The sequence below is a fragment of the Glossina fuscipes genome, unplaced genomic scaffold, assembly GCF_014805625.2.
Source record: "Glossina fuscipes isolate IAEA_lab_2018 unplaced genomic scaffold, Yale_Gfus_2 115, whole genome shotgun sequence".
In the NCBI taxonomy this organism is placed as follows: Eukaryota; Metazoa; Arthropoda; class Insecta; order Diptera; family Glossinidae; genus Glossina; species Glossina fuscipes.
In genome coordinates, this window is record NW_023998458.1 from 2604037 (window position 1) to 2630134 (window position 26098).

The 26098-nt window shown below is 34.5% G+C and overlaps 2 protein-coding genes across 6 annotated transcripts; one reads left to right on the plus strand and one right to left on the minus strand.

The window, feature by feature from the left end:
- Window positions 1–7799: 7799 nt before the first annotated feature.
- On the minus strand, window positions 7800–19161 carry LOC119640117 (peroxisomal membrane protein 11C). 3 transcript variants are annotated; one of them, XM_038037944.1, is made up of 5 exons: window positions 18980–19161; window positions 8678–8860; window positions 8419–8600; window positions 8298–8354; window positions 7800–8239 (listed from the first exon to the last, which is right to left on the minus strand). In XM_038037944.1, exons 1-5 carry the CDS (start codon window positions 19043–19045, stop codon window positions 8023–8025), a joined length of 705 nt encoding a protein of 234 aa, XP_037893872.1. In that variant the 5' UTR covers window positions 19046–19161; the 3' UTR covers window positions 7800–8022. The 3 variants fall into 3 exon arrangements, with proteins under 3 accessions (XP_037893872.1, XP_037893875.1, XP_037893873.1); XM_038037947.1 differs by lacking the exon at window positions 18980–19161 and adding an exon at window positions 18245–18325; XM_038037945.1 differs by lacking the exon at window positions 18980–19161 and adding an exon at window positions 9984–10062.
- A 447-nt stretch (window positions 19162–19608) lies between these two features.
- On the plus strand, window positions 19609–22348 carry LOC119640119 (TAF5-like RNA polymerase II p300/CBP-associated factor-associated factor 65 kDa subunit 5L). Of its 3 annotated transcripts, XM_038037950.1 has the most exons (8): window positions 19609–19642; window positions 19699–19858; window positions 19920–20086; window positions 20146–20985; window positions 21053–21328; window positions 21386–21686; window positions 21763–22109; window positions 22174–22348. In XM_038037950.1, exons 2-8 carry the CDS (start codon window positions 19736–19738, stop codon window positions 22319–22321), a joined length of 2202 nt encoding a protein of 733 aa, XP_037893878.1. In that variant the 5' UTR covers window positions 19609–19642; window positions 19699–19735; the 3' UTR covers window positions 22322–22348. The 3 variants fall into 3 exon arrangements, with proteins under 3 accessions (XP_037893878.1, XP_037893877.1, XP_037893879.1); XM_038037949.1 differs by lacking the exon at window positions 19609–19642 and having other exon boundaries at window positions 19676–19858; XM_038037951.1 differs by lacking the exon at window positions 19609–19642 and having other exon boundaries at window positions 19676–19858; window positions 22177–22348.
- Window positions 22349–26098: the final 3750 nt, after the last annotated feature.

Genomic DNA, 26098 nt, shown 5'->3' on the forward strand with positions numbered 1-26098 from the left:
TTGTTTTACGTTTTCGTCCTAATTATTAAAATTTATTGTTTCAAATATGGAAACCAACTTTAAAATGGAAGTACTAAAAATAAAAAATTAATTTCCTTTTAAATTGAGCTATCGTTTTGCTCTTAAGAGAAAGCTCTCATTGCTTACAATTCAAAAGGAGGTATGGAAATTGGAATGAAAAACATATGAAATCAAAGGGAGGTATGGAAATTCGATTGAAAAACATATGAAATTGTTTACAATTTGAAAAACGATCCCCTTCTAGTTTAAAATTCATTTTTCTTAAAACCGCGCCTAAGTTACAAATTATCAATAGCTATATTTAGGCGCAAACTATAAAGAGGCATTGCTTACTTTACAGAACGAAACCTTTAAAAATTTTTCCCTTTCTTTCAAAAACACATTTACCTCTTTTGAATTGTAAAACAAGTATTTTTTATTTTTAAATTTAGACACCTTTAAGTGAAATACTTTCTCTTTCCTTCAAAATTTTCCATATCTTTAAAGCAAATGTTTTTTATTCAAAATATTAATCCGATCGTAAACAAATTTTATAATAATGAGAGGATTGGATTCACCCAGAGGCAAGGATAGGTCGTTATCACACTTTCTTTATTATCAGTTACTGACCTGTTCCTTAAAGAACATAATAACGTTGACAATAAATCTTCAGATGACCCCATACCAAACCGTAAGACAAACCTTTGCGATTTTTCAGTAACAACAAATTCTTAGCTGATGCTCTCTCGTAACGCTCAAAGTTTTATCTACCTAGAGGACGAGCAAACGGTCCATGGACATTCAATTGTTACGAAAACTTGCAGAATATAATCAGCGATGTATTTATTATATATTTCAAGAGATTTCTAATGACAGCGACATGACAGACTGCCCTGGGACGGATTCAAACTTACTTCAAATATTCATATGAGAACTTGCGCCCTTGAGTAGATGACAATGGATTTTTATTGAGCACTTTTACAGAGATTAAGAATTAAATAGATGATTACGGATTTCGATATTTATTTAAAAACGATATTTTATTTTCGTTGTTAATATTCGAAAACGTTGCATTTTATTTTTCTTGTTTTTGAATAGTCTTACAAAAGGCCTGTAGACTGGCAGTGAACAACAAAACGTATTCCATACGCTCAACAAAAAAATATGGAAAAACCTGCTTCAATACTTTCATCAACCTCTAAAGTATGACTTTACTTTAAAAGACCCATTAAAATTTGGCGAATCCTTAAAAGTCTGCTTCAAGGTTTGTATTTCCTTGCATTATGCGAATGTAAAATGGAGTTTATATAATAATAACATGTAAAGAATATTAATGAATATATCACTTACTCCTCCTATTTACTTCAACCAGAATATAATGAGGTTCAGCTTGTACGAAGTTTTTTCAAAGCAATAAATTTTTGCAAAGAGTTTTATATATTTCATTACGAACGTAGTTGCCAGAGATTTCACTAAATTGCAGATTCCTTGAAACCTTTACATACTCTTCAACCAAACAACAACGAACGAAGGAAATGCAGTTTTGATTGAGGCCTATGCTCATACACACCACATAAACTTTCTTATTCTTTTCCATTCTAAGCATACACTATACGCACTATTACCGCAAAGAATTTATTAAAAGACTCTATAAACCACTCGATATTGCCCTATTGCTAGCGTCTTCTTTAAAACGGAATGTAAAAGTCTTTACACATTAGGAATCCCTGTTTTTAAGGGTTCCATCAAATAATACTTGAAAATTTTCATCGACTTTCTTCTAACTTTCAATGCATTAGTCAGTTGGATCTATTAAAAAAGTTCCTTTCTTGCACTTTTTATTACCATACAATATCCTTTAAAAACAATTTTATTAATTTGCAAAGAATTTTGTTAACCCGTACATTTTAATGAATTCTTTCCGCTAACTGAAGCAAACAAGATCATGTTTGCAAAGCAGTGTTGCAAACATCAAAGCATTCTCTATAAGTGTGCGCTTTTTTCCGCTAGTTTATCTAAAAATTAGCCAATGCACACTCTCTCTTATGCAAGCAAGCCGTTATGTATATAAAATAGTTTAAAATTTTTACAGTTTTAAATTTGACTGCAAATTCAGAGCAATTTTCAACTCTTGATGAGAAACTTCACTCGTATTATATTTTGTTTGCACTCACTCCCTATAAGCTACACCAAGATATCTTAATAATTCGTAGGAGCATTTCAGTGAAGAAAATTCACGGTAGGGAATTTGGATCATTTAGGTCAATTTTTTTCGATCGACACTTATATATGCGCCATCACGAAACGAAAAGTCTTACATGGAGAGAAAATCTAACCTTGCAATACGCGAGCTTTGAAAATTATAGTTATGCATGAAAATGTGTACTTTTTGATGTATTGTTACCAAAACAAGCAAATAAGTGCACTAAACGAAGTGGGCTAGGGTACATAATGCTGGGCCATGGCAGCTATAAGTTGTTTTAATTTCTTATTAATTGGGAAAAGTGTTCAAGAAGCATGTTCTTTAACGGTCAAATATGCTACATTCGATAGCCTACTTGCGATACAAGGGTATATTAATTTTTTTAGGACGTGTACAACGCCCACAAGCGCTTTGAATAGACCCACGTTTTTTTAAACCGATCGATCAGAATCATCTTGTTTATATGTAGCTAAGCTTTCCCGTCTGTCTGTCCGTCTGATGTATTTTTGTGTCCGACCCACCGATCGTAATTGTTGAGGTATTTTGATAAAATTTGGTGCACAGACATGGTACGGCCGAAGAAAGAATGCTATTCAAAATTGTTCCCATCTTACCATTTTTTCGACCGCCACCAATATAGCGCCTCATTTCAAAAAGTCGTTACATGCATAAATGTATTAAGCAAAATGGTATAGCATATATAATGGTCCTCCAAGTAGCAGGATTGATTGCATTAAGCCACAAACTTTCATGTGTTATCGACAGCCGTTTTTATATCTTTCATAAAATTTAATCCCAATAGATATAATGAAAAGGATCTTAAATCTTTGCTTGAAAGTTCATCTTATGTCGCTATATGCAATACTGTAATGAAATGTTGCCAACGGCGTCAAACTCGGTATGACGCATATCAATGCGTCCGAATAAATTGACATAGATATGTTGTGAGATCAAATTCATCAATATATATACGTAAGTGCTTTAAAAAAAAAAGCCTGACAATCATACAAAAATATCGAAATCGTGCCGTTGCTAGCGATTTAATGCCTTCGAACAGCAATCGACAGCAATTCATATGATAAATCCTCTTATCGCCGTGTGTACGAGCATCTGTGTTTAAGACTATAGGCGCTGACATTTAATATCAATATCATTTTTCGTTCAGACCTTCGGCGACCAATTTATAAAAGAGGTGGAGTTAGCTATTCGGCAAATAAAAATTTAAAAACCATAAAACATTCATCTCATTGGATATGATGTACTCATCAACTTTATCGTTATCATCGTCTTTTGTTATATATATATATATATCTATATATAACTAATTTTTTGCGTTAGGTGTTATCTTTGAATAACTTCCTTTTGGCTCGTTTTGCAAACATATATATGAAGCCAAAGTAACAACAAGCAAAGAACAAACAGTGAACTTGAAGAGATAACAACTGTGCCGGAGTCTCGAGTGTAGAGTAGCATTAAATTACTTGATGCCGGTGATGGTTGGTACAATTTTCTGCAATGAATACTCTCGTGATTATTCTTAAACACATTAGAATCCATCGTTGCATTACCCCTCAGCCCCACTCAGCAATTATTTATTGTAAGTAAGTTTGTTCATATGTTTAGAGCACAAAGTGTTTCTGAACACATTCCATTCACATCCCATAGAGAACACGGGCAAGTTTATTATTTCAACCATCCATTCAATTTCAAATATATTACACTTCAAGACCAGGGTTAAATGCCTGAATGGGTGTGTATGTGTATTTGCTTATAGATTTTTTTACCTCTTATTTATTTATTTTTATTTTTTTTTATTTATACAAAGTTTTTTTTCTTTTTTGTTTTTTTTTGTTCTTTTTTTTTGAAAAAACTACAATTTTTGCTTTTGTTATTTTATATATAGTATATTTAGTTGGCTGTGTAGTGTACATCACATCTTGTTGTTTATTTTCAAGCTATAATTTATTTCTAAATTGCCAGCCATCGGCCAGAATTTCCAACTAAACTGCAAATTAGCAGCCAATTTCCAAGTCGATTAATAACCATAATTATGGTTCACAATACGAATACAACAACAGCAATAACAACAACAACAAAAAAGTACAAAAACAACAAACAACAACATTAACGGCAGCAACAATAAGATCAAGAACAGACACAGAATCGTATACATAACCATAAAGAACGTGCATATAAACCGTGTCAGCGATTTCTATATGCACCTATGCATATGTATGCGTACATCTCGCGGTGAGACACAGTACAAAAATTTTCTAAAATCAAATAATGTCTGCACATATGTATAGTATATATGTAGTACATTGGTTGGTAAGAGCGTATTACATGTATATGCATTTAACACTTTGCGGATTTCGCATTGAAACAACATTGTTTGGAGGATATCTCGTTTCTTTTTTTCCTTTCCTTTCCTTTCCTTTCATTTTTTTTTTTTTTTTTTTTTTTGTTTTTCGATCTGAAGGTGTTTATTTGCTTTTTATTTGTCTGATTATTACTTTACGACATCATCATCATTATCGTAATGATCATGTAGCTTCATAAAGATTTTTTTGGTTTTTAATTAAATACCTCGCATACGAAAACGTTAAGGTCAACAAGTCATTCGTTTACGTTAATATATTACATATCGACATCATCCATATTTCTTCAAGAATTCGTGTATTGACACGAACAAAATTGTTTATGGGCAAGTAAAAACGATTCATTTTAATCACCTACCCACCTCACAGCCGTTTGAGGAAAAGATACGGAGTCATAATTCGCTTGCATCAAGTTTATACACCTCACTTACTTGACTTCATTTGTTGTCTTTTTAATAAACACATTCCTTAACCAAAAATTATACTTTTGTTTCTTTTAAAAATATATATAACTCACTCCCTCTCTCTTTACCGCAAAAATAATATTTTACGTAAGAAGAGCGATCTGGTTTACAAGGAAACACTGTGAGCACCGCGCATATAAAAATACTTTTTAATCCTTGTAGCGTGACAAATGTCTGCGTAGTTGTCGAATTTCTCTTCAATTAAAAGCAAATATGTCCATACTCAACCAACTCAGTTAATCTTTTTCGGTTTCTGTGACGGTACAGTAAAAAAGTAGAGTTCTTTCTTTCTACGGAGTATGCTGTTAAAGCATCGTTTTAGTGAACAAAGGAATGGACGGTCGGACGGAGATATTTAAACCATATACATAATATAACTACTATCCCATATTTACAGAAAGTTTCTAAGTTGTTTTGATGTCCATTAATTGCAATTCTTTTTTATGCGATTTCGTTCGCTTTAGCGCGTATAAAAATATTGTTCGTTTTATAAGTTAAGTGTAATCACCTTTGACATTCTCTTTACACTTACAGAGTAATTCTAGAAAGATTCAGAGACCCTCTCAAGTGTATGGATTCTTGGTCACCGTCGGTGTGATTGGCACTCTTTTGGTCGCAAAAAAGAAGATATCGACTTCAAATTTGATAGAATCATTGGTATTTTTTGCACGCGCGTTGATATTGAAAATGGGCCAAATTGGTCAAAGCAGAAAAACGCAGCGGAGCGTAGACTGAACGTAAATCCGTTTTTCTCAGCATAAGGTCGTGGGTTTCTGTTCGTTGCTCGGAAATTATTAAAGTTAGAAGGCTGAAATTTTCCACATTTACTTTACTCTTTATGTGCACAAATGGGAAAAATCGGCCATTTCCATACCAAGTTACAAGTCATTATATATTATTTTTTTCAGTTTTTTGAGTTTTTATGCTTATTTATCATAAGACAAGCAAGACAGAATATATAAAACTATTTTGCAAATCTCCTCAAATGGAGATATGTTATTTGCCTTGGAAAGTAGAACGCGAACAGCATAGTGGTGAGTATGCGAGATTCGGCATACGCGGAATATGACTTTCTTACTTGTTATAGCCTGCACCACTTATGGTGGTTACTACGCAATGGTGTATAAAGTTTGCTTTGGTCTGTCTATCTGTCTTGTTGTCTTGTGTTCAACCTGTAGGCTTCAATTTTTGAGAAATTTTTGATCAAATTTAGTACAATGGCTTCTTATGAGCCAAAGGCGGACGTTAATGAAAATAGTCCGGGTCGCATAACGAATTGTATATTAGGCGCACTTCAAACAAATTCGACATACCAAAGGATGAAAGAAAAAAAAGAAGAACGGCTTTTCCTTTGTCAATTCAATATTTGAGCCAAGGAAGTGTCGCTTTCGCAATATCATTCTAAAGTTCCGCGCAATAAGTTGGTGCTTCATTAACTTTCCTGCAATCGTTTGAATTATACGCTTGGAAAGCATTCGATAATTAACTTTACACTGTGTAGAAGAGCATAGAAGCTTTGCTTCATTTTTAACAAGCAAACAATATTCGCATAACAAACTGTTAGCAAACCTTTAATTTTATTGACTTTCACTTCTTTCTTTTGGATTTTCAAAATAGCTGCAATTTAAAATGCCATTCCATATACTTGCCTTTGATCAGGTAGGCGCTCAATATTATGTTTTCATTTTTACTTACCCTACTGAATATTCGAAATATATGCTGGCCTCGCGATAAGTACATCTAAGCTTCTACAACAAATTTGATAAACATTATATCAAGTGAGCAAAGAAGTAGTAAGAAAAGGGCCAAGGCATGAGAGACATAGAGAAATGCATTTAAATAAATAAATAGAAGGAATAAGAAAATGACCCAGTGGCCAAGCGACTTAGAGTAATGAATTGAATTGCGGCCTTGGCCGCTCCGTCGCAGGAAGACGGTGTTATTTTAATTAACATTCACAATTATTTCTCCGAAGCACAATAAAGTGCACAAATCTTTGAGCAAACCAAAGTTTTTAAGTAATTTAGCCGCATCCAGGAATTTTTTTTCTTTCTGAGTTGGAAACAGCTAACGATAATCCTTCGTCCCATACAAATTGAGATAAAATTCCCAATAAGTTGTAAACATACAGCAGCAGAGAAAGATGGGAAAGGAATTAAAGATTAAAATCTTTCATTTGTAAAGGAAATGTTGCTGAAACGAAATTAAGAAATGTCGGGGTTCGATGCTCCATGAACATACCTATTGTCCTTTGCTATTATTGAGATTGCATTCTAACAGTTTTTCTATTTAACACACAATTTTGTCGGAAAAGGGCTTGACCTACACCCACCTTTTCTTATACCAATCAATCAGAATCATTTTCTGAATTGACCTAAGTCTTTCTTTTCGTCAGTCCGTCCGTCTTGTTTCGTGCATGCAAGCTGCAGCCCGCAATTTTTGAGATATTTTGATCAAATATGGGAAATCTTTTAACTTTTAAAAGTACAAACAGTTCAAATTTTTAAATTGCAAAGAATGGTGAGAATATTTCGGACCTAGGTAAAGCAAACTATCGGTTGCGCGCCCTCCGCCCTCCGCCCTCCGCACTCTATGAGATACCTTCATTTGCGCAATAGCAACGCTTATCCATTCGATGCCAAAAACAAACGCTTTGTTTTCTGATCGTTTTCAGGTTAAACAAATTCAAATAATTGCAATTGGGAAAACAAGTGCAGGAATAGATATTTAGCTTTACCGTTCTTCGTTTCTTGATTTTCTTGAAAAATATTGCCATTTTATTGTTTTTGATCTTCTTAATGTACAGTTGATACAATATGTTATAATACAATAATTGACGCAAACTTGTATCTAAATATTTTGTTTTCAATTTTTCTACAAATAACATTAAGCTTAGTTTAAACCTATAGTTGCACGAAAGGACACACTTACTTAGCTGACAGGATTGCTCTAAGAACCAATCTAATTTTAAAGTACGTTATTTGTTAAGGTTCCGCTTAGTGAATATTTGATAAAGGTATAAGAAAGACGATAATGTACCAACAGCACCGACCTGAAGTGTCGACAATTTGCCGCCCCATAAATAACCTTTTGGTAAGTAACTGACGGCATGCACAAAATCTAAAGTCAACCGCACTAAGGAGCACACTTCAAGGCGATGTTTCCTTAACACCGTATCATCAATGGATGGTTTCCTTAAAATTCAATTTAATAGATTACGACAATTATTTAGCAATTGAAACTTAAACTTACTGCATTTCATTTAGTTTATTAAGCTTTTGTTGATTTAGCCCGAAATTTCTTAGAGTTCTGAAATTAAACAAAATTTATCATGAACTTCATGAACCTTAATAAAAAATATTTCATTGGTAACCTCATCAAATTTAAGTAAACTGACAGCACCCAAAATATTGTATTAACTTTATCCCAATAATCGTAATTATGCACATCTACGATTCTATGTTCAGCCAACCAACATATCTTTTCGACTGGATAATAAATTAGGTCGACTAGATTCGCTGTTACCCCCAATAAAGCCATAACACGATCACTTTCCTAAAATAATGGAAGAAAAAAGGTTAAAAAATGGAATTATTGATAATAGTGGCATAAGTTGACAAACGCAGCCCTACATTTTGACCCCATCCATACTCTAAGGCGTACTGAATCATAGGAACATCATCAATTAAACGTAACGTTGCACGTGCTCCTGATATTCGAGAGCTGGCAATAGCATAACGTTTCGCCAATTCGGGCTTGCGATCCGCATAATAGCCGCCAATTAATTTTGTACCATAACATAAGGCCTTCATAACCTTAAAAATATATAGAAAAACAAAAGTATAAAGTAAGCAATTTAAGAAAAGTGACATAAGCCTTAAAAAAATCTTAAATGTCCAGCATTGGAAGTGAAGAAAAAATAGTGTGCACATAACACAAGCGAGAAAACTGTAATCATTTTTCATCTGAATTTCGGATAATCATAAGCTCAAATTCTAGAGTTTCTTTTTATTAAATTTCTTTTTACTAAGTAGAGAGAATTATTATTTGTGCCCCCTTTTAAACCGATATCTGCCGAAGTGGTTTAGTTATTGGGAAAAGAATTTTCACATTCTTGTCCCAAGGATTTTTTGGCAACTCTTGAATGAAACTATCAGCCAAGTTGCTTTCTGGGACCAAGGGAACTTCCTAAGGCGAACAGAGCAAAATCAATAACAACCTAAATATATAACTGCTTTAAAGGATCTGCGTACATTTGGTCAATGCGGAACCCAATATACGAACATCTTTCGATGATGTTCATGGAAGTGAACGTTTTAAAGAAGCCGTGTGTTCGACCCGTGAAAGCCAACAAATATCTTGCTACGCAACCTGGTTCAAGCGTTTGACCCATCGCACTCTTTGGCTTGATCTGCTATAATTAATTGAGCGAACATTCCAACGATAAACGGGCGCACAGAAGGACGCATCTAATTCGAAGCACATTTTTACCCTAATATTTACCCTAATATTTGAGAGGATTTCTTTTGAACCTTTCTACCTATTGTAAACACAGTAACAGTTACTCCAAAGTGGTTAGATTAATAACCGCAATATCCTAGTTTTGTATAAAATCATCTAAATATCCATTAAGTAGTTATAACAAGTAGCCCTCAAAACAGAAAAGTAACAAGTATTCGCTTTTTATACCCATCACAGAAGAATAAGGAGTATATTCATTTTGCCAAAACGTTTGGAAGCACGAGAGACCGCACAAAGTATCGGTCCACTCCATACTATAGACCATGAAAATCTAGTTCTTTTACTTTTTTTGTCTTTTTTAAGAAAACGGTGATGTGTACGAAAAATGCAGTCACGACCGAATATAATTTTCTTACTTGTTATTTAATTATCTTTACTTTTCCTTCTTGCAGGACAATTAATCATGGATTCACATACATATGACATATGACAATAACTGCATAAATCTTCACATATAAATTGCATTATTGCTGGTCACATATTGATATTATTGACAAGCAAGTGATAGATAAAATAACACTGAAGATGCTAAAAATAAAATGATTGAAAAAAATGTATATCTATGTTGCTACTCTCGATTAAAGTGAAATGAATTGAATTAGAAATAATGTCTTTTTCTACAAAGACCTGAAACTATAAAAAGTTTACCGTTATGTCATCAGTAAGTAAGTAAGTATTTAAGTATTCTTTTTTTAAATTCAATATTAAGAGTACACAACTAAATATACTAAGTCCGCCGCACGATATTCATACAATTTCTTGTTTACCGTGCTCTCACGATGATGCTTGCGCATCTTGCATCAACTAAAATCAAGCTGAATAACGGTCATTTTTTGATTAAGTATCGACAGCCGATTACTCCTATGTTTGCATTATACATATATAGAGAGTTGGTAGGGCAACAACCCAAGCAATAAATTGACGAGCAATATAACTAATCATTTTCGCTTTTGTATTATTCAGTAATTGTACCTAAAAAACTATTCATCTTTACGGTGATAAGAAAACGTATAACGATGCATGCTATTATCGTATGATCACGATGCTTTCAGATTTATATATATATTTATTTGATATGGTTTATGACCAAACCAAATTTGTTATATCTTTTGGAAAACAAAAGTGTTCTTAGTTTACGTGGTGCCCTTCGATCGATTTAGGCCATTTTGAATATCAACCTGCGCACAAGAACTTCCGATGCTTTTGCCAGAATTTTAAAGTCGATAACTTCATTTTTACGGTCAGGAGAATGTTTGCTACCGACATTACATAAACGGATAGACAGACGGACAAGCAGACAAACGGACAGATGGACACTCTTGAGTCGATTCAGGATTTGGTGTTGATCGTGAGTACATATAAACATTGTGGGGTCTCTAAAGCGTCTTTGCGGGCATTGCATACGTTTTGACAAAATGAATATACCTCTTTATCTTTCGGTGATGGGGATGAGAAAAAATTAGGCATAACAATGCTAACTGGATCTGTGGTAAGTCCAACTTGTGTATTGTCCTCTTATTCACTTTTTGGACATCTACTTTTCAGTCTTCATTTGGAGTGTAACATTACGCGTCTAACTTTTCTAAAGAGTTGTTTGCGACTGTTATACGCAGTCCTAGTTTAACGTGGACTGACAAATGTGCGATAAATTTCGCTACGTTAATTAAGATATGGTACAATTAAATTAAAGGTATGTCTCTCCGCCTTTGCTTTGTGAACGCATTTTAGTTTTCCATTTACAATATTCGAGATGAAGCTTTACGTAATAAAATGCTTTGGTATTATGGGGAATGCTGGATAAGTCGTGAAATGAACAAAAGTTGATCTATTTCATATTTCTCCATACAAAAGCTTTGAAGCGATCTTTTGAACTATCTTCCTTATGGACCTTCTTAAAAAAAGTTGCCGTTTATAGAACAACAAAGCCATTTTTTTATGAAAACTGTTGCAAAATATTAGTTTCATATATAAATGTACAGTGTAGGATTTATTTCTTTGAACCCTGCTTATATAAGTGTTCTCATGATAAGTACGCCTTCACGTCGCAATACGGCATATATTTCGTACCGTTGCGGTAGACAAATGTCAATTGCTTTAATTTAGAATTCTCTTTGCTTTCAATTGAACACAAGCGTCATGAGAAAGAAACAAACAGAAGAACATCACTCCAAATTTTTCTTAACAGGTAGATTTCTTTGAAATCAGTTTTTTCTACACGAACTATAAACGCATTACTTGTTATATACATATTTTTCTAAGTACATGTATAGATGACATACACACACAGCCACGTACATACAATTGCATTATACAAGATCTTATTACACCCTCGCCATTCTTCCGTAACGCGTATCAATATTTTTATAGTCTCTTCTGATCATCAGATTAGCTTAGTCCTAGCATTTAGGAGAAGAAAAACTGAAAATTAACGGTCGATAGCGAAGCACTTCTCCCTTTCAATAAAAAATTCAATCATACCTGCTCAACAATATAATTTTGAAACATAACGTCGCATAAGTTCCTTGTGAAAGATTCTTCGGTTATAAATTGTAAGAAATGTAATGGACGAATGGCCTACATTTCCAGGTTAGAAAGTTTCTAATAGGCCGAAAGTCTCACGCACCCCTGTACCATAGGGACATCCGAACTTACTCCACTTAAAAATAAATTTCGAACACCTTCGAAAACCTGTAGACTACTTCTGAAAGCCCTGCTGTTATAGAAACAGAACCACAGCCAGCACTGTAACTATTTACCAAACCTTTACGATCGAAATGCGGGTGAGGAAGCAATTATTGGTTAAGAAGTTTAGTGTTTTCGTTCTCACCCTTTTTTTTTTCTTTTTTAGGATAGCGGTGATGGGTATAAAAGATTTGGTCGCGGCCGAATATAATTTTCTTATTTGTCCTCCATTGTTATTCTAAGCTGCAATCCAAACGTAGCTATTTCTTTTTGAACTACATTTTTGTTCTTAGAATCCCAACAAGCGGCTAAAACGCGTCGTTTCTTGGTTGCCGAGGGAATATATATGAACACTGGCCAATTATGTCCATATGAGAGTTGTCACGGTCTTAGCTCCTTTCGGCCGGTAGAGCATATAAATATATATATATATTTTTTTCTTTTTTTTTTTTTTTGACCTGGGGTTTGGCTCTCGGAGCCTCCTGACAAAGGAAAAATAAAAAAAATAAACTAAAAGAACGTAAAGGTCCGATCGGCTGTCTGCTGTCCGTCTGTCATCAGTGAGTCAGTCGGTCATCGTCTAGCGTCGGCCCTACATAGCCACCATATGCACGCCCCTACGTCTCAGCCACAGCGGTGGCAGCTCGCGCTTAGCCACTCATTGGGAACAACAAAATTACAAGGGAATAAATAGCTAAAGGGACTTACAGTACGATCCTCTCTTGATGTAGTGCTGCCTCTTTCGGCGGCTCCCGTCCACGGCAAGGAAGTAGGGAGTTCTTCTTACCTCGTCGGCACAATCACGACACGGCTGGGGTGTAGGTGCACGTGGGTGCACGGGATTCCTAGGCTAACGAAACTGGCAAATTAATCCTCCTTCTCTTACCGCATCTTGACTGAAGTAAACACAGAATGATGAAACTTTTTCTTTTGACATTTAATGTTCACTGGTGAACTTTTATTTCAGTAGGAATTTCTTAGGGCATTCAACATCGTTTTACAATCGTAGAATTTCTGTACAAATAATTGAGTTAGATGACAAAGTCTTTTTCGTGTTGGCTAAATGGCAGTAACCAACTCACAATATGTATATAAATATTTTTCTTATCATTCATTTATATTGTTTTTTTTTTGTTCCAAAAGCAAGCATATAAAAAGAAATTCCTTTTTTTCTCTTTTTTTCTTGTTTTTCTTTTTTTTCTTTATGTTATACAGGGTTGGTGGGTTATATATCCTTTTACACAGTTTAGCCACCAATATGTTTCTATGAACGTCAATGATACTTAAAAATAATATATTCATACACGAATGCGATGCGCTTTGATTGGTACGTTCAACCGGCACACTCAACTCTTTACCTCGTTTTCCTTGCACAATTGTTCCTGCTTCTCTTGTTTTTCACTCTATTGATTGACTTTATAGGGATTTCCATAACTTGATGGAGGAATATAGAAACGGAGTTTCACTAATATACAGGTTGATAACCAATTTGATCGGTCCAATGTTACTCAAAGTTTTTCCTCCCATAAGAAAAAAAATTATTAATCTTTGTATAAAATTCATATGTGTTCCGAACAAAAATTTCTTAGAAAGTTACTTTGAGAATATACAACATTTTTGTACTTCGTTTTCGTTTTGTGACTCTCTGTACGGAAGCCCTGATATTTTATATCGTTTTTTTTTTTTTTTTAGCACGTACACTATATACACGACGTTTTCATGTAAGTTAGCTCGTTTAAGCTACTTTTGCATATTCCGTCCTTCACAAACTAAAGGCTTCGAAATTAAAATGGGTTAAACAATAAAACTGTTTTGCAATCGACGTAAGAAATTATTTTTGCTTTTGTCGCGTGGTTTGTAGCAACATTTTTATTAATTCGATTAATAGTCCGTAAGCTTATCGTTGACGTCTTCCCTTCAACTTCTCAAACTCAACTGACTGCTATCTTGAAAATAAAAAAGCAGACCGACTTCTCATTCTTCCTCAATTTCCCTCTTCTTCTTCCTGTTGCTCTCTCTATAACGGCTTGCCGCTACTCTCACAAGAGCAAGCATAGATCCCGCAAAATCATACGATTTTGCCTATGCTTGCAAGAGCAAAAGGAAAAAAAAAGGATTACCGCAAAATCATACGATTCTGCCTATACTTGCAAAAGCAAGCAAAGGTACCGCAAAATCATACGATTTTTGCCTGTACTTGTAAGTAAGGAGATCAGAAAAGAACAAAATAAACACATATACCGCAAGATCATGCGATTTATTAGCGGTACCACAAAATCGCATGATTTTGTCTAACGGCATGCCGTTATTCCGCCGCTTGCGGTTGGTACAGACCGACAGACACCCTACCCGAGGTTTGTTCGCGGCCGTTACAGAGTAAGCGTCTCAATAATTGAAAATGTGTAATGTTTATTAACAGCTGTCGCATGTTTTAGAGTGATGTATGAAGTCATTCAAATCTTACCAGACCAAAATTCAGCACGGAGTCAAAAAAAATATTTAGCTCTGGACATAGAAAATCTTTCCGAACGTCGTCCTTCATTGGTACTTGGACACAGAGTTAAAACCGAAAACCCATGGGCCGACGGCGAAAATGGCAAAGAGATATATATAAGAGCGATTCACGAAGTGTTCCGCAATTGAATTCTAATTAGATTCGATTACAACTTTGAACGAAGATATAATTACGTAGATTTTCGTTTAGAATTTTACTTCCCGCGTTATGAGTACCGTAAACAACACTACGCCATCTCACGAGCGACTGAAAAATTATGAGAACAGTTCTTGTTTCCCTCCCAAGTACAGAGGCGTGAACGTCCACAATTGGATGTAAGATTAAATGGCGAGGAAAGTCCATTGTTAGACAATCGCCTGTATGGATGGTACAATTCCAAACTGAACTTTATACAGAAGAAAGCCGTAGCAAATATACTACGAGGAAAAATTCGCAATATGCCATATGTGATTTTTGGCCCTCCCGGCACAGAAAAAACGGCAACGCTAGTGGAAACGATTATACAAATTTTAAAATTGATACCGACTGCACGTATGCTTGTAGGCACACCTTCGAACAATTCTGCTGATGTAATAACGACGCAATTGATCGGCGTACTCAGAATGGATGAGCAAGGAGCTCAAAAAAAAACTTATATCAGAGCATTTGATGCCGTATTGCGCAACAGGCAACAAATACTGGGATACTGACCTAAATTACAACTGGGAAGATGAGATGATTACGGCCAAGTCCGGAGTCAAAATGAAAAGTCAAATGGAGTATTTAGGGCGCCATCGAGTAACGATTGGTACTTGTGCTACACTGGGAAATTTTTTGGTAATGGGTTTTTCACCAAATCATTTCACGCATGTGCTAATTGATGACGCCGACCATTGCACAGAACCCGAAATTATGGTTGCTGTCGCTACAATATCGAAAGAGCATGGCCGGGTAATCCTTGCCGGAGATCACAATCATCAACCAGTTACTATAAACGAATATGCTCGTGGACGCGGTTTATCCACATCATTTTTGAGGAGAATTCTTTCATGTGCTCCATAGTTACAAAATGTTGAGCGTTTTCCCATTGAATGTGGTTGTTTTCACACTCGCCTGGTTTTACGACTTCTCTGCAATTACCGATCGTTGCCGTCCATACTGAATGTTTATGATGAACTGTTGATACCAACGATAGAAGAGAATTCTGAAGAAGCTGAAATGCTGAAGCAACTTGACGACTTACTGCCGCAATTACCAAATCGACCCAAAACACATGGCACATTTTTCCACGGATTACGTAGAGAAAATATGCAGGAAAGAGACTCGCCGTCGTGGTATAATCCTTACGAAGCGAAGCGCGTAAGTTATTTAGTTTAGTTGTCTTTAGTTTAAAAGCACTTCTTCTATTTAGTATTAGTTTGGGGAAAAAGAAATTCATTATTTTTTCGGTAAATGGCTGCACTGATAGATTTCTCGTAAAGTATCGATCAAACAATTTCCGATACTGTACATTTACATACTGTACATTTCGCAGTAAAAAAAATTCTTTTGCTGTTTTTTGTTTGGCGCATTCAGTTGTGAGTTACAGCGTGTTAAAAATCTCAACTGCGCTTTAAAAAAAAAGAATTTATTCTCTGGTTAAATTTATTGCATGTGTATGTGTAAGATATAATCTAATATCTATTGAGATTGTGGCTAACTTATCCCTTGTAGCTTCTCCTGAGCACCTTTCACCTTTCACGTAAGGTTGCCGCAAAAAGGAAATTAATATATTTACTGTTTCGATAAATTTTTCGATGGAGTTTTTTCAAATTACTGAGAACATATACGCTATTTTCTCTAAAGCGCGATTAGACAATACGCTTATATTCTCTAAAGCGCCATTAGATTAAAAGTTAAGAACACGATTTATTTAACTGAAGTGAAAAGTGGGAAAAAAATTTTATACCAGTTACTTCTATAAGAGTATAGCTTAAGATTTTATTGTGGACGAAATCGAAACCTTCTGCGCAGAGGCTAACAGAACTGAACAAAAATCGAAGAGCTGATGTCTGTCTAAATTTGTTAAATCGTTTTAAAAAGTGCAACTATCTTCATCAACTTATTACGGGTGATGAAACATGGATTCTATACGACAGACCTAAAGGAAGAAATGTACGGGTTGATACGGGCCAACGTATGTAGGGAAGGTCCCTAATGATGTCAGTACTTTTGACACACTATTAAGGGAGTAGAAAACCTTTTCCATTCACCGCATTCTTTATTCTTTTTTAATCGAATACCCTAAACAATCAAGAAATTTTTCAATTTATTTTTTGATTATTTACTGGTTTGCTGAGTAAATAGAAAATATTTATTTACAGTTTTAGTTGTTTCTGGTGTATGTTTAAATGGCATATTTTATTAAAATTTATTTTAATTATTTTAAAAAGTCACCTACGACTTTCGAGAGCAAAATATTCAGTATCATTTGAGAATATGCATCCGACTTATCTTTGATGTGCAGCAGTAAACTGGGTTTGTTATTTCTTTTGTAAATGCTTGACCAATTGCTAAGTATATATATATATTTGAAATTTGTCTGAATACAAATTCCAATACGGTTGCCAATGCAAAACATTAAATAGAAAGCCTTTAAATTATAAGTGACTCGTTTTCGGGTTGGAATTTAATTCTTTTTTCAAAAAGTGCCAGCAGTTTCCGATATGTGTTCCTGACGAACTTTACCCCAACATTTATTACAAATTATTGACTTACGGTATACAGACGCCCTTATTAAGAGCGATCTTTAGCAGATCTCATTTCAGACTTTTTTCGCGTATGGCTACATTGTGATAGAGAAGGTAGACGCCAAAGATGCATTATTTTTTAATTTATCGTGAGTTATAGCAATGCTATTGTAGAAATACCTGTTGTTCGATCGCGTTTTTCAATAAGGCCGGCTTTCAGCAGATATCATTTTCTACAATTGAATTTTTTTCGCGACCGCAAAAGTTGCGAAATTCTTGACCGGGGGGCAACGTGAGCCATTGTTGACCGTTACAAATCGAGTCAAAATATCAATTTTATAAATGACCAAATTATACTTGTATGCCCACCCTTTTATTGGGACAATAATGCTAAAGTAAAAAGTATTTTACTCTTGATTTACCACCGGCACTAATTCTTTTTTTTCACAATCGTAGAAGTAAACAGTGTACATAGGAAATTAAACGTAATGGAAACAGTTGAGTAAGGAATAGGAATTGGCTAACATTTGTACTCTTTTGCATCTTAACTTAAAAAACGTAGTTAATTATGAGTAGCACATATCCAAAGCATGTTGACAATGATGAATGTATACTTTCCTAAGACGAAATAAAATTACTTTTTTAATAATATTTTGCCCTCGAAGTTTTAAGTAGAAAATAATTGGGAAAAATTAAGTATAGTCAATTAGCAACAACGTAGCGAAAGCTTATTTAATTTCGATTAGGTTTGATATTCGTTGGGAACATATTACGTTTTTTATGTCCGTAGCACGTTATATATGGCTCGTTGGTTTCGGTATTCGATATGTCTTGCACATATGCAATTAGATTTTATAATTTGTATAAGCAATTGCATGATTTTAAATTAGTTTGAAAATCCTTTGGAAATATTAGATCGGCGGCCGCTCTTTACTTTATTATTATTTTGAATATTAAATGTTGGGGAGATACAGTATTTATTGGATAACGTAACATTAATATAATCCGTACATTTTTTTTTGGGAGAATTCAAAATTTTTAAAGGAATCGCTTCTTTTATCATTGACTATACACAAGCATACATTTATTTTGGAGGAGTCAATATCCGACTTTGTAAAATTTTTCAAAATTGTTTCAAACATTAAATCGTTCTCCAGCAATGCCTTTATAATGCAGTATCGAAACAACATTAAATATTTTCTCTCTTAACTTTTCCGATAGCGCTACCAAAGTTCTCTTTAATTTTCTTTTCACATTAAAAAGTTGATTAAAAACAAAACGTTTGTGTAAACAATAACAATTCAAATAGTTATTTACGCTGCACACACATGCGAAACGCTTTGTTATAGCAAACCTTCGCACCCACAAACAAAACTATTTTGAATAAAACAGATTTCCTAGTTGATGGTAATGAAAAACTAGCTTAAACGTGCCAACTAAGCATATATTTGTATTCAATTTGCAAATCCATATTTATGAGAGCAAGTTAAACAGTTCAAAATGTTTACCTTATCACGGCCGCCATAAGTGTCTATAATATCGCAAAATTCATTCAGGTATTTAATTGTAGACATTTTTTCCTTCCTGTTTCACTTCAATAATATAATAATAAACTCCATAAAACTCCACAAGACCGCATTGATGTCAATACTATTTCAAAAATATTAATAACCATTAAAATCAGCAATTGAGAAGAAATATCAGCTGATTTTTACAATCACCACCTGTTAGCAGTAAATGAGGTGTTACCAGAAGATTATTTTTTATTATTTAACAGCAAGGGAAAAAGCGATTTGGTTTTTTGCTTTTAAATTTGCACAATTTGGAGTTTTTATTTATGAGCTGGTCTAAGCTCCTTTTTGTATAATTCGAAACCAACAAAACAGTTTGAAATAAACCTTTTTTTCTAAGTAAAGTTGTGAAGTTGCAATTGGAATGAAGACAATTTACTTGTATAACACTTGTATTATATATGTTTATATACTTTGTCGGAATTTTGCAAAATTTTAAATTCAATCTGCGATAAACTTAAAAAAAATGTACTATAATTTTTGTTGCGGCAACCTCCTTCTTGATTTATGATACCTAACGTCTCCGTTTTTGTTGAATGTATGTAGAAAACTGTAATACAACTCTATTCCTTAACAAATGAAAGTGTTTTGTTAAATTAAGTAAATGTTTTTGTGAATTGTTTGTGTACATTTAAATATATTTATTAGTATTTTAGATGAAAATTTAAAGTGAAAAGGAATAAATCTAAAGGAATGAGTGTACAAAGTAATCATCACACAACATCACCATTATGCAGTGGCAATAAATCTAAAAAATCGAAAAATGATATATTACGAAGCAGTGTAACAAGCTTGTTGAAACAAAAAAATTTCGTGGTAAATTCAAATAAAAGTAAATGTATGTTAAGTGTTTTTATGAATTATTATGCATCCGCAGGGATCTGAAAAATTTCGTAAATCAGATATAGTGTTATTACAAAATAAGAAGGGCTTCGTATTGCAAAAAATGCTAGAGGCTGATATGCATGGCGGCAATTCGTTCCTCTACTCAAATGTGTTATGCTTAACCAATAATTATCACATGGTGGATCAACAATTTGGAAGGTAAATTAATTGAATAATTTCAAAATTTTTAATGCACGTCTAGTTTACGTGATTCATAGATTCTCGCAATTTGTCGAGTCTCAGCCAGACGAGTTGAATGCTGAATTAAAACGCTTTTATGCACCCATGTTGTGCCATTTGTACTTGGAATTGATAAAATCCCGAGAGAGTAAAGGGGCCGTAGATTTAATGCGTAAATATGCTCATTTGGTAGCTCCAGTTGAAACCTATGAGGCACCTTTCGCCACCAAGATTAATGGCTGCTCGGTACCGCCGCATGAAAGCAGTGGTATGGAAGGGAGCTGGCAAAACTTAAATATACGTTATGTCGAAGAAGCCTTTGCTGATGAGGATCCTGAGCTAGATTATTTTATGAAATTGGTACAAAAATTATCAGCCTGTCAAAAATTAGATTTAATTGAATCCGACGCGGATATAGTACAATTTCGTTCCTCTAAATATGAAATACATACCAATGAGGAAGTGGTGAAAGCGTTACGTAACTTCTTGGAAAAAAGAGGACATGTTCTAATATTACATTTAATAGTGTCTTGGATCCATGTGCGTATTCTTGATAATGAAGTACGAAATCTATCTGAAGAAATGGTATTCATGCCAACGGAGGATACACTCGAAGATGAGGATGAAGATTTAGAACAAATCAAAGCAAAAATTCACATATCCAACTCTTGCTCGAATAACGAACGTCCTAAACGCTCCGCTGAAGACTTGCCCGAGGTGATAATAAAGTCCGAAATGGAAACCGACAGTAGTAGCTCGAAGGACTGCAGGTATAGCGTTAGACAATGCTTAAAAACGATAAAAGACTGTCGTGAACAAATATACAAATCCTATCTAGATTTTCCACGTATTTTTAATATTAGTGACAAAGGTCAAGGGTAAGCTTTACCTTTCATTTTCTTTTTTGTTTGGGCTAATAATTTCATGGTTATTGATTTTTGTTAGCTTATCGTGTGCATCTTTAGATCCTTATGAATGCCACATAGCTACCGGTTTTAATAGTTCCGTGATACAACTGTGGCAAGTAGATCAGCATTCAACTCGGGGGAAAAATCTCTATAACCGCTTTTCTAAAACTTATTGCCGCTGGGAACTGAACAACTTTACACTGGATGAAGATGAAATGCTATTGAATATTAAGCGATTGCATCGTGATGACGATCAACAAGAAACCTATTATCGAGATCAGTATTTTAGTAAAAAATATGAGGATAATTCATAGTAAGTAATTCATAAGTGATGTCAAAATAATTATTATCTGAAATTTCAATTTTTTAGTAACGCATATGGTGGGGTTTTCCTGCGTGGTCATGGTTCCGGCGTAACAGATATAAAATTTTCTTCCCATCATCCATTACTTTTTAGTACCTCTAAAGATAACAGCATGCGGTGTTGGCGAGCGGACAGTTTTGACTGCGCCGGCATATATAGGGGGCACCGCTATCCCATCTGGTGTTTAGACGAAAGTCCGGTTGGTATGTATGTGGCGACTGGCTCAAAGGATTTAACGGCTCGTCTATGGTCTTTAGAAAAAGAATTTCCATTGATCACTTACGCCGGCCATACTCAAGATGTGGAGGTATTTAACGCAATGTTTTTCCTTTTTTTCTTATCGAGTACTCCATGATTAACTTATTTTCAATGCTACGTATTAGTGTGTTGCCTTTCATCCAAATGGCGCCTACATAGCCACAGGATCTGCTGACTTCACTGTACGTTTATGGTGCGTGACCAGTGGCAAATTAATGCGTGTTTTTGCCGATTGCAAGCAACCAATCTGCAGCCTCGCTTTTAGTCCGGACGGCAAAATGTTGGCAGCTGGTGGAGAAGAATCAAAAATCCGCATCTTTGATTTAGCTGCAGGTTTTCAACTCAACGAATTAAAAGATCACTCATCAACAGTTGCAAGCATAGCTTGGAATACTAATGGCCGGTTTTTGGCTTCTGCCTGCCGCGATGGTACATTACGTGTGTGGGATGTTAAGAAATTACTACCCATTAGGTTTTTATTTCTTCCAATTTGCATATAGAACAAGAGAATGACTTCAGTTTCGTCTTCTTTTTAGCAGTGAGAATTCTTCTTCGTCATCGTCGTCGACATCGCCATCATCCAATAATTTAAATCGCCTGCTAGCTCTTCCTTCTAATTGCCAACGTCTGCTTAAAGTTACATTTAGTAATAATGATACCATTTGTTGTCTAGGCGCCAGTTAAATTACTATTATATTTATTTTTTATTTATTTTTTTTTTTGCTTAAATATGTTAAGACTATTTTAATTTTTGGAAAGACTGTTTTTTCATTTTTTTTTCCTTTTTTATATATAATGAGTGATATGATATGATGTTTATATTATGTTTATATTAACTGTATTTGAGTAAGCAAATCAAGTTGTAAGAAATAAAGAAATTAAGTTTGTTTTAATTTATTCGAAACGATTAGTAAATTATAGTGAGCAAATCGTAAGTCTTCAATAAGCAACGTAAAAATCAACACTCGCTGTGATGATAAGAAATTTCTTTTAGTAATCATTGAAGATTTATATACCTTAACTGCAGACCATAAATGAAATAAACTTTGATAAAATTGAATCATCGAAGATCAGCAGAAGTCATTCCGTTTGTAGCTGCGTTCGAAACTTTTAATAAACCCAAATAAAAGTCTTACCCTTTTTTTTAATCTTGACATATTTTTGGAATTTTTGAAAACAAAATTTCACTTCCGTTATTAGTTCGTTATCTTAGAACAGCTTTTAACAAACGCGCAGCTGCTTAAGAACTGAACGTTTGGAAATGTACAAACATTGCGAAAAGTAGAAGTTCCATAAAGAAGTTCCATAAACGGTGTGTCATTGGATGCATTAATAAATCAAATTCTACTTTCAATCAACCAATATCCGGATACATGGTGAAGATGATAAAAAACAGCAATCATCGGCCAAACTCTTGATCGACTTAACTTTTATTAAGGTCGAGTGAGTGTACGTCTGAAAAAATTGACTACTCACAATCGACGAAATACCTGGAATCTTTTAATGAATTTCATGCAGACTTCAAGACCTTCCCAGAAACTTGGTCTTTCCATTTTATAATGTAATATATAATGTAATTTGTGTCATACACGGAGGGAATTTCGTACTAAATTTATTCTGAGATATTAAGAGGAGATGATCCATCTTAAAGATGAATTAGATATACAGCAAAAATATCACCTACGTAATTACAAATTAATGGTACATAGATTTACAATATTTTCCAAGTATGCAAGTCAACAAAGGGAGGTGATGATGCATCTCCGGCGGAAAATTGCATTGGAACGTACAAAGAAATTTATTTAATTTCTTGAGGTTACGAAACATGTCGCCTGGACCGTCCTCTACTCAACTGTATATCGTCCGTACTTTCTTGGATCGCTTATTGCCGAGAAGAGTGGCGGTAAACGCACTTTGCGCAAAACATTGACGACAATTGTTTAATGCAAATTGATGCTTTCCAGAAAATTTCGTTGCTGCACCTGTGCGCTGCGCTCTTTGCATAACTTGTATAACCAGCATCACCAGGGCAAACGTAAGATTGTGCAAATCTTTGACGACCTGTCCGATACGTTATGGCCGATTTATCAGAATTTATGCGCATTGCTCATCCCCACACAACGTACATGCAAGTCGCTGAAGGTGCCTGCACTAATACCAGCATTGAAATAAGGAATTGTATTTCGTATTGAGTCTGTAATAAATACTTTTTATAAGAAAATAAAGTTTTTAAAGTGTTTGCATTTTTCCATTTTGGAATTCTTGATTCATTTTTTGCAATTGCTGAGTGGTGAGGCTCTTACAGCAATCTTGATCAGTTCGTCTATAAACGAAAATTCTATTTCAAGAGAAAAAGTCGATTCATTGCCATTGGACCATAGCGAAGGTCGTAGTACGGTTAATGTCTTAATACGTTTGAGAAATTTGGTAGCTTCTAAAAACAATGTAAGCTAACATTATTTTCTAAATATGTAAAAAATGTCTATTTAATAAATGTGTTTTAATAATTATGAAGGATTTGCGTAATTATAAAGAAACGGACTTGCATCGTTTCTGGATGCCAGATTCTAAAGCTAAGGAATGTTATGATTGCGCCCAAAAGTTTTCTTGATGTAAATATTCAAAATAAAAAAAAAAAAAACTTAATCTTGTTATAGTTGTTTTGATAATGCGTTGACGTTTCAGACTAGAAAAGCGTGATTGACCATTCCTTACTTATTACATCTTACCATGCCATGGCTGAAAGATAGTTTTCATTTAATTATTCAATTCCTTTAGTAGATGCGGCATATGAAAACTTACATTAGTAACAGTTAAAATGGACATTTATACGCGCGAATACTTTCGCCCAGCAAACCGGCTAGCTCACTTTTCAATCCAATCATACGTTTTTTAGTTTTATGATTTTATGACAAATATCTTTCACTTGTTGGGAGAATTCGTCACGTCTTCTATTAAGTACATTCCTAAGACTTAAATAAAGCCTCTTCATTTAATTTTTAAAAAAATTTTAAATATTAAAAAAGAAAACTATTTTACTTCTTACTTGACGATCTTATTTTATCCGCGGTCAAAATTGAAATGACAGATTGTATGAAAGAGAGAAAGAAATGCACGTCTGTAAAATTTCAGTTAATTTGCAGAAACCGTTATCAGCTTTCGTTGCATATGTGAAAACACATAGTTATTAAAAAAAAAATACTAGAATTGAAAAGGGTTGCCAATTCAAATACTTCTATTCACAGTGGTACGGAGATGAAACAAAACGTGAAAATGCTTCGGTTAAGCCGGCGACCGCATATGCGTTGTTGCTGCTAGTAGACGAAGTTACTGGTAAAGTAATATCGATGCATAGGTCATTGTTCTTAAATGAAGTCCCTTGACTGACATGATTAGTAGAATTCGAAGTTAAGCTTTGTGAGGTCTGGGACGAAGATGTAGTATTTTTAAGCAGATCACGACTTCTGGAACGTCGGCCCTTTCGAGCAGTTGTCTATTGATAAAATGTATTTAAATAATCGTTTGAGATGGTTTTCTGATACAATAAATACTTTTCTAATCGACATTTTTAATTCTTTTATGTGGCGTTAATATAACGTTCAAAGAAAGAGAATGAGTATAAAACCCCGCAAGGTATTTTAATGTACATCCCACCTGTGGGTTTGCCAGATGAGAAAGCGCGCAAGGAAATCTTGCCCTTAGCCGATGACGTTGAAATCTCTACGCTAAGCAAAAGAAACTGAGAGCTATTCAGGTGCGGAAATTCAAGCAATATGCCATGAAGTAGCTCTCAAGGCGCTAGAAAAAAACCTTGACTCGCACCTGGTGTGCTGGCACAATTCGAATACGGACTTGGTGTGGTGGCGCTTGGAATAAACCAAAAAACAAACATCAAGTAATAACTAAGTGACGATGCATCGACTGTAACCAATTTATTTATTTACTTGCCTTACACATACGTATGCGTCTACACATTTATGTTGCCATATGTCAGTACTACTACTACTACTTCGACTATGTTTACTATAAACACCTGTTAAAATGCTTGCGAAAGTTTTGAGTATTCATTCTGTCAAATAACGAACCCACAATTCCATGGTTTATCGTCCTTTGAGCTTACGTCGCTCTACGCAGCTTTGAGTGTTATTTTACTGTACGCAGCCGGAGTAGCTGCGTTTGGACAATTAACACATCCCCGAAGGCCAACAATCACGTGGGACGCTTTAAATAGAGTTTAAAACATTTAAGAAATAAATACTAAAATATCGAATAATAAACGCGGTGATATTCAAAAAATAGGGCGACTGACAGATTGAACAGACTGATATCTATGCCAATTTACTACTACGAATTAATAAACATGACACAAATTTTCAATTTATTTTGGGAGTTGTAGAAAAAATTGACCGATTTAAACCATTTTCAATAGCGTTCTTCTTTGGGCCAAAGTACGGCGGTGTA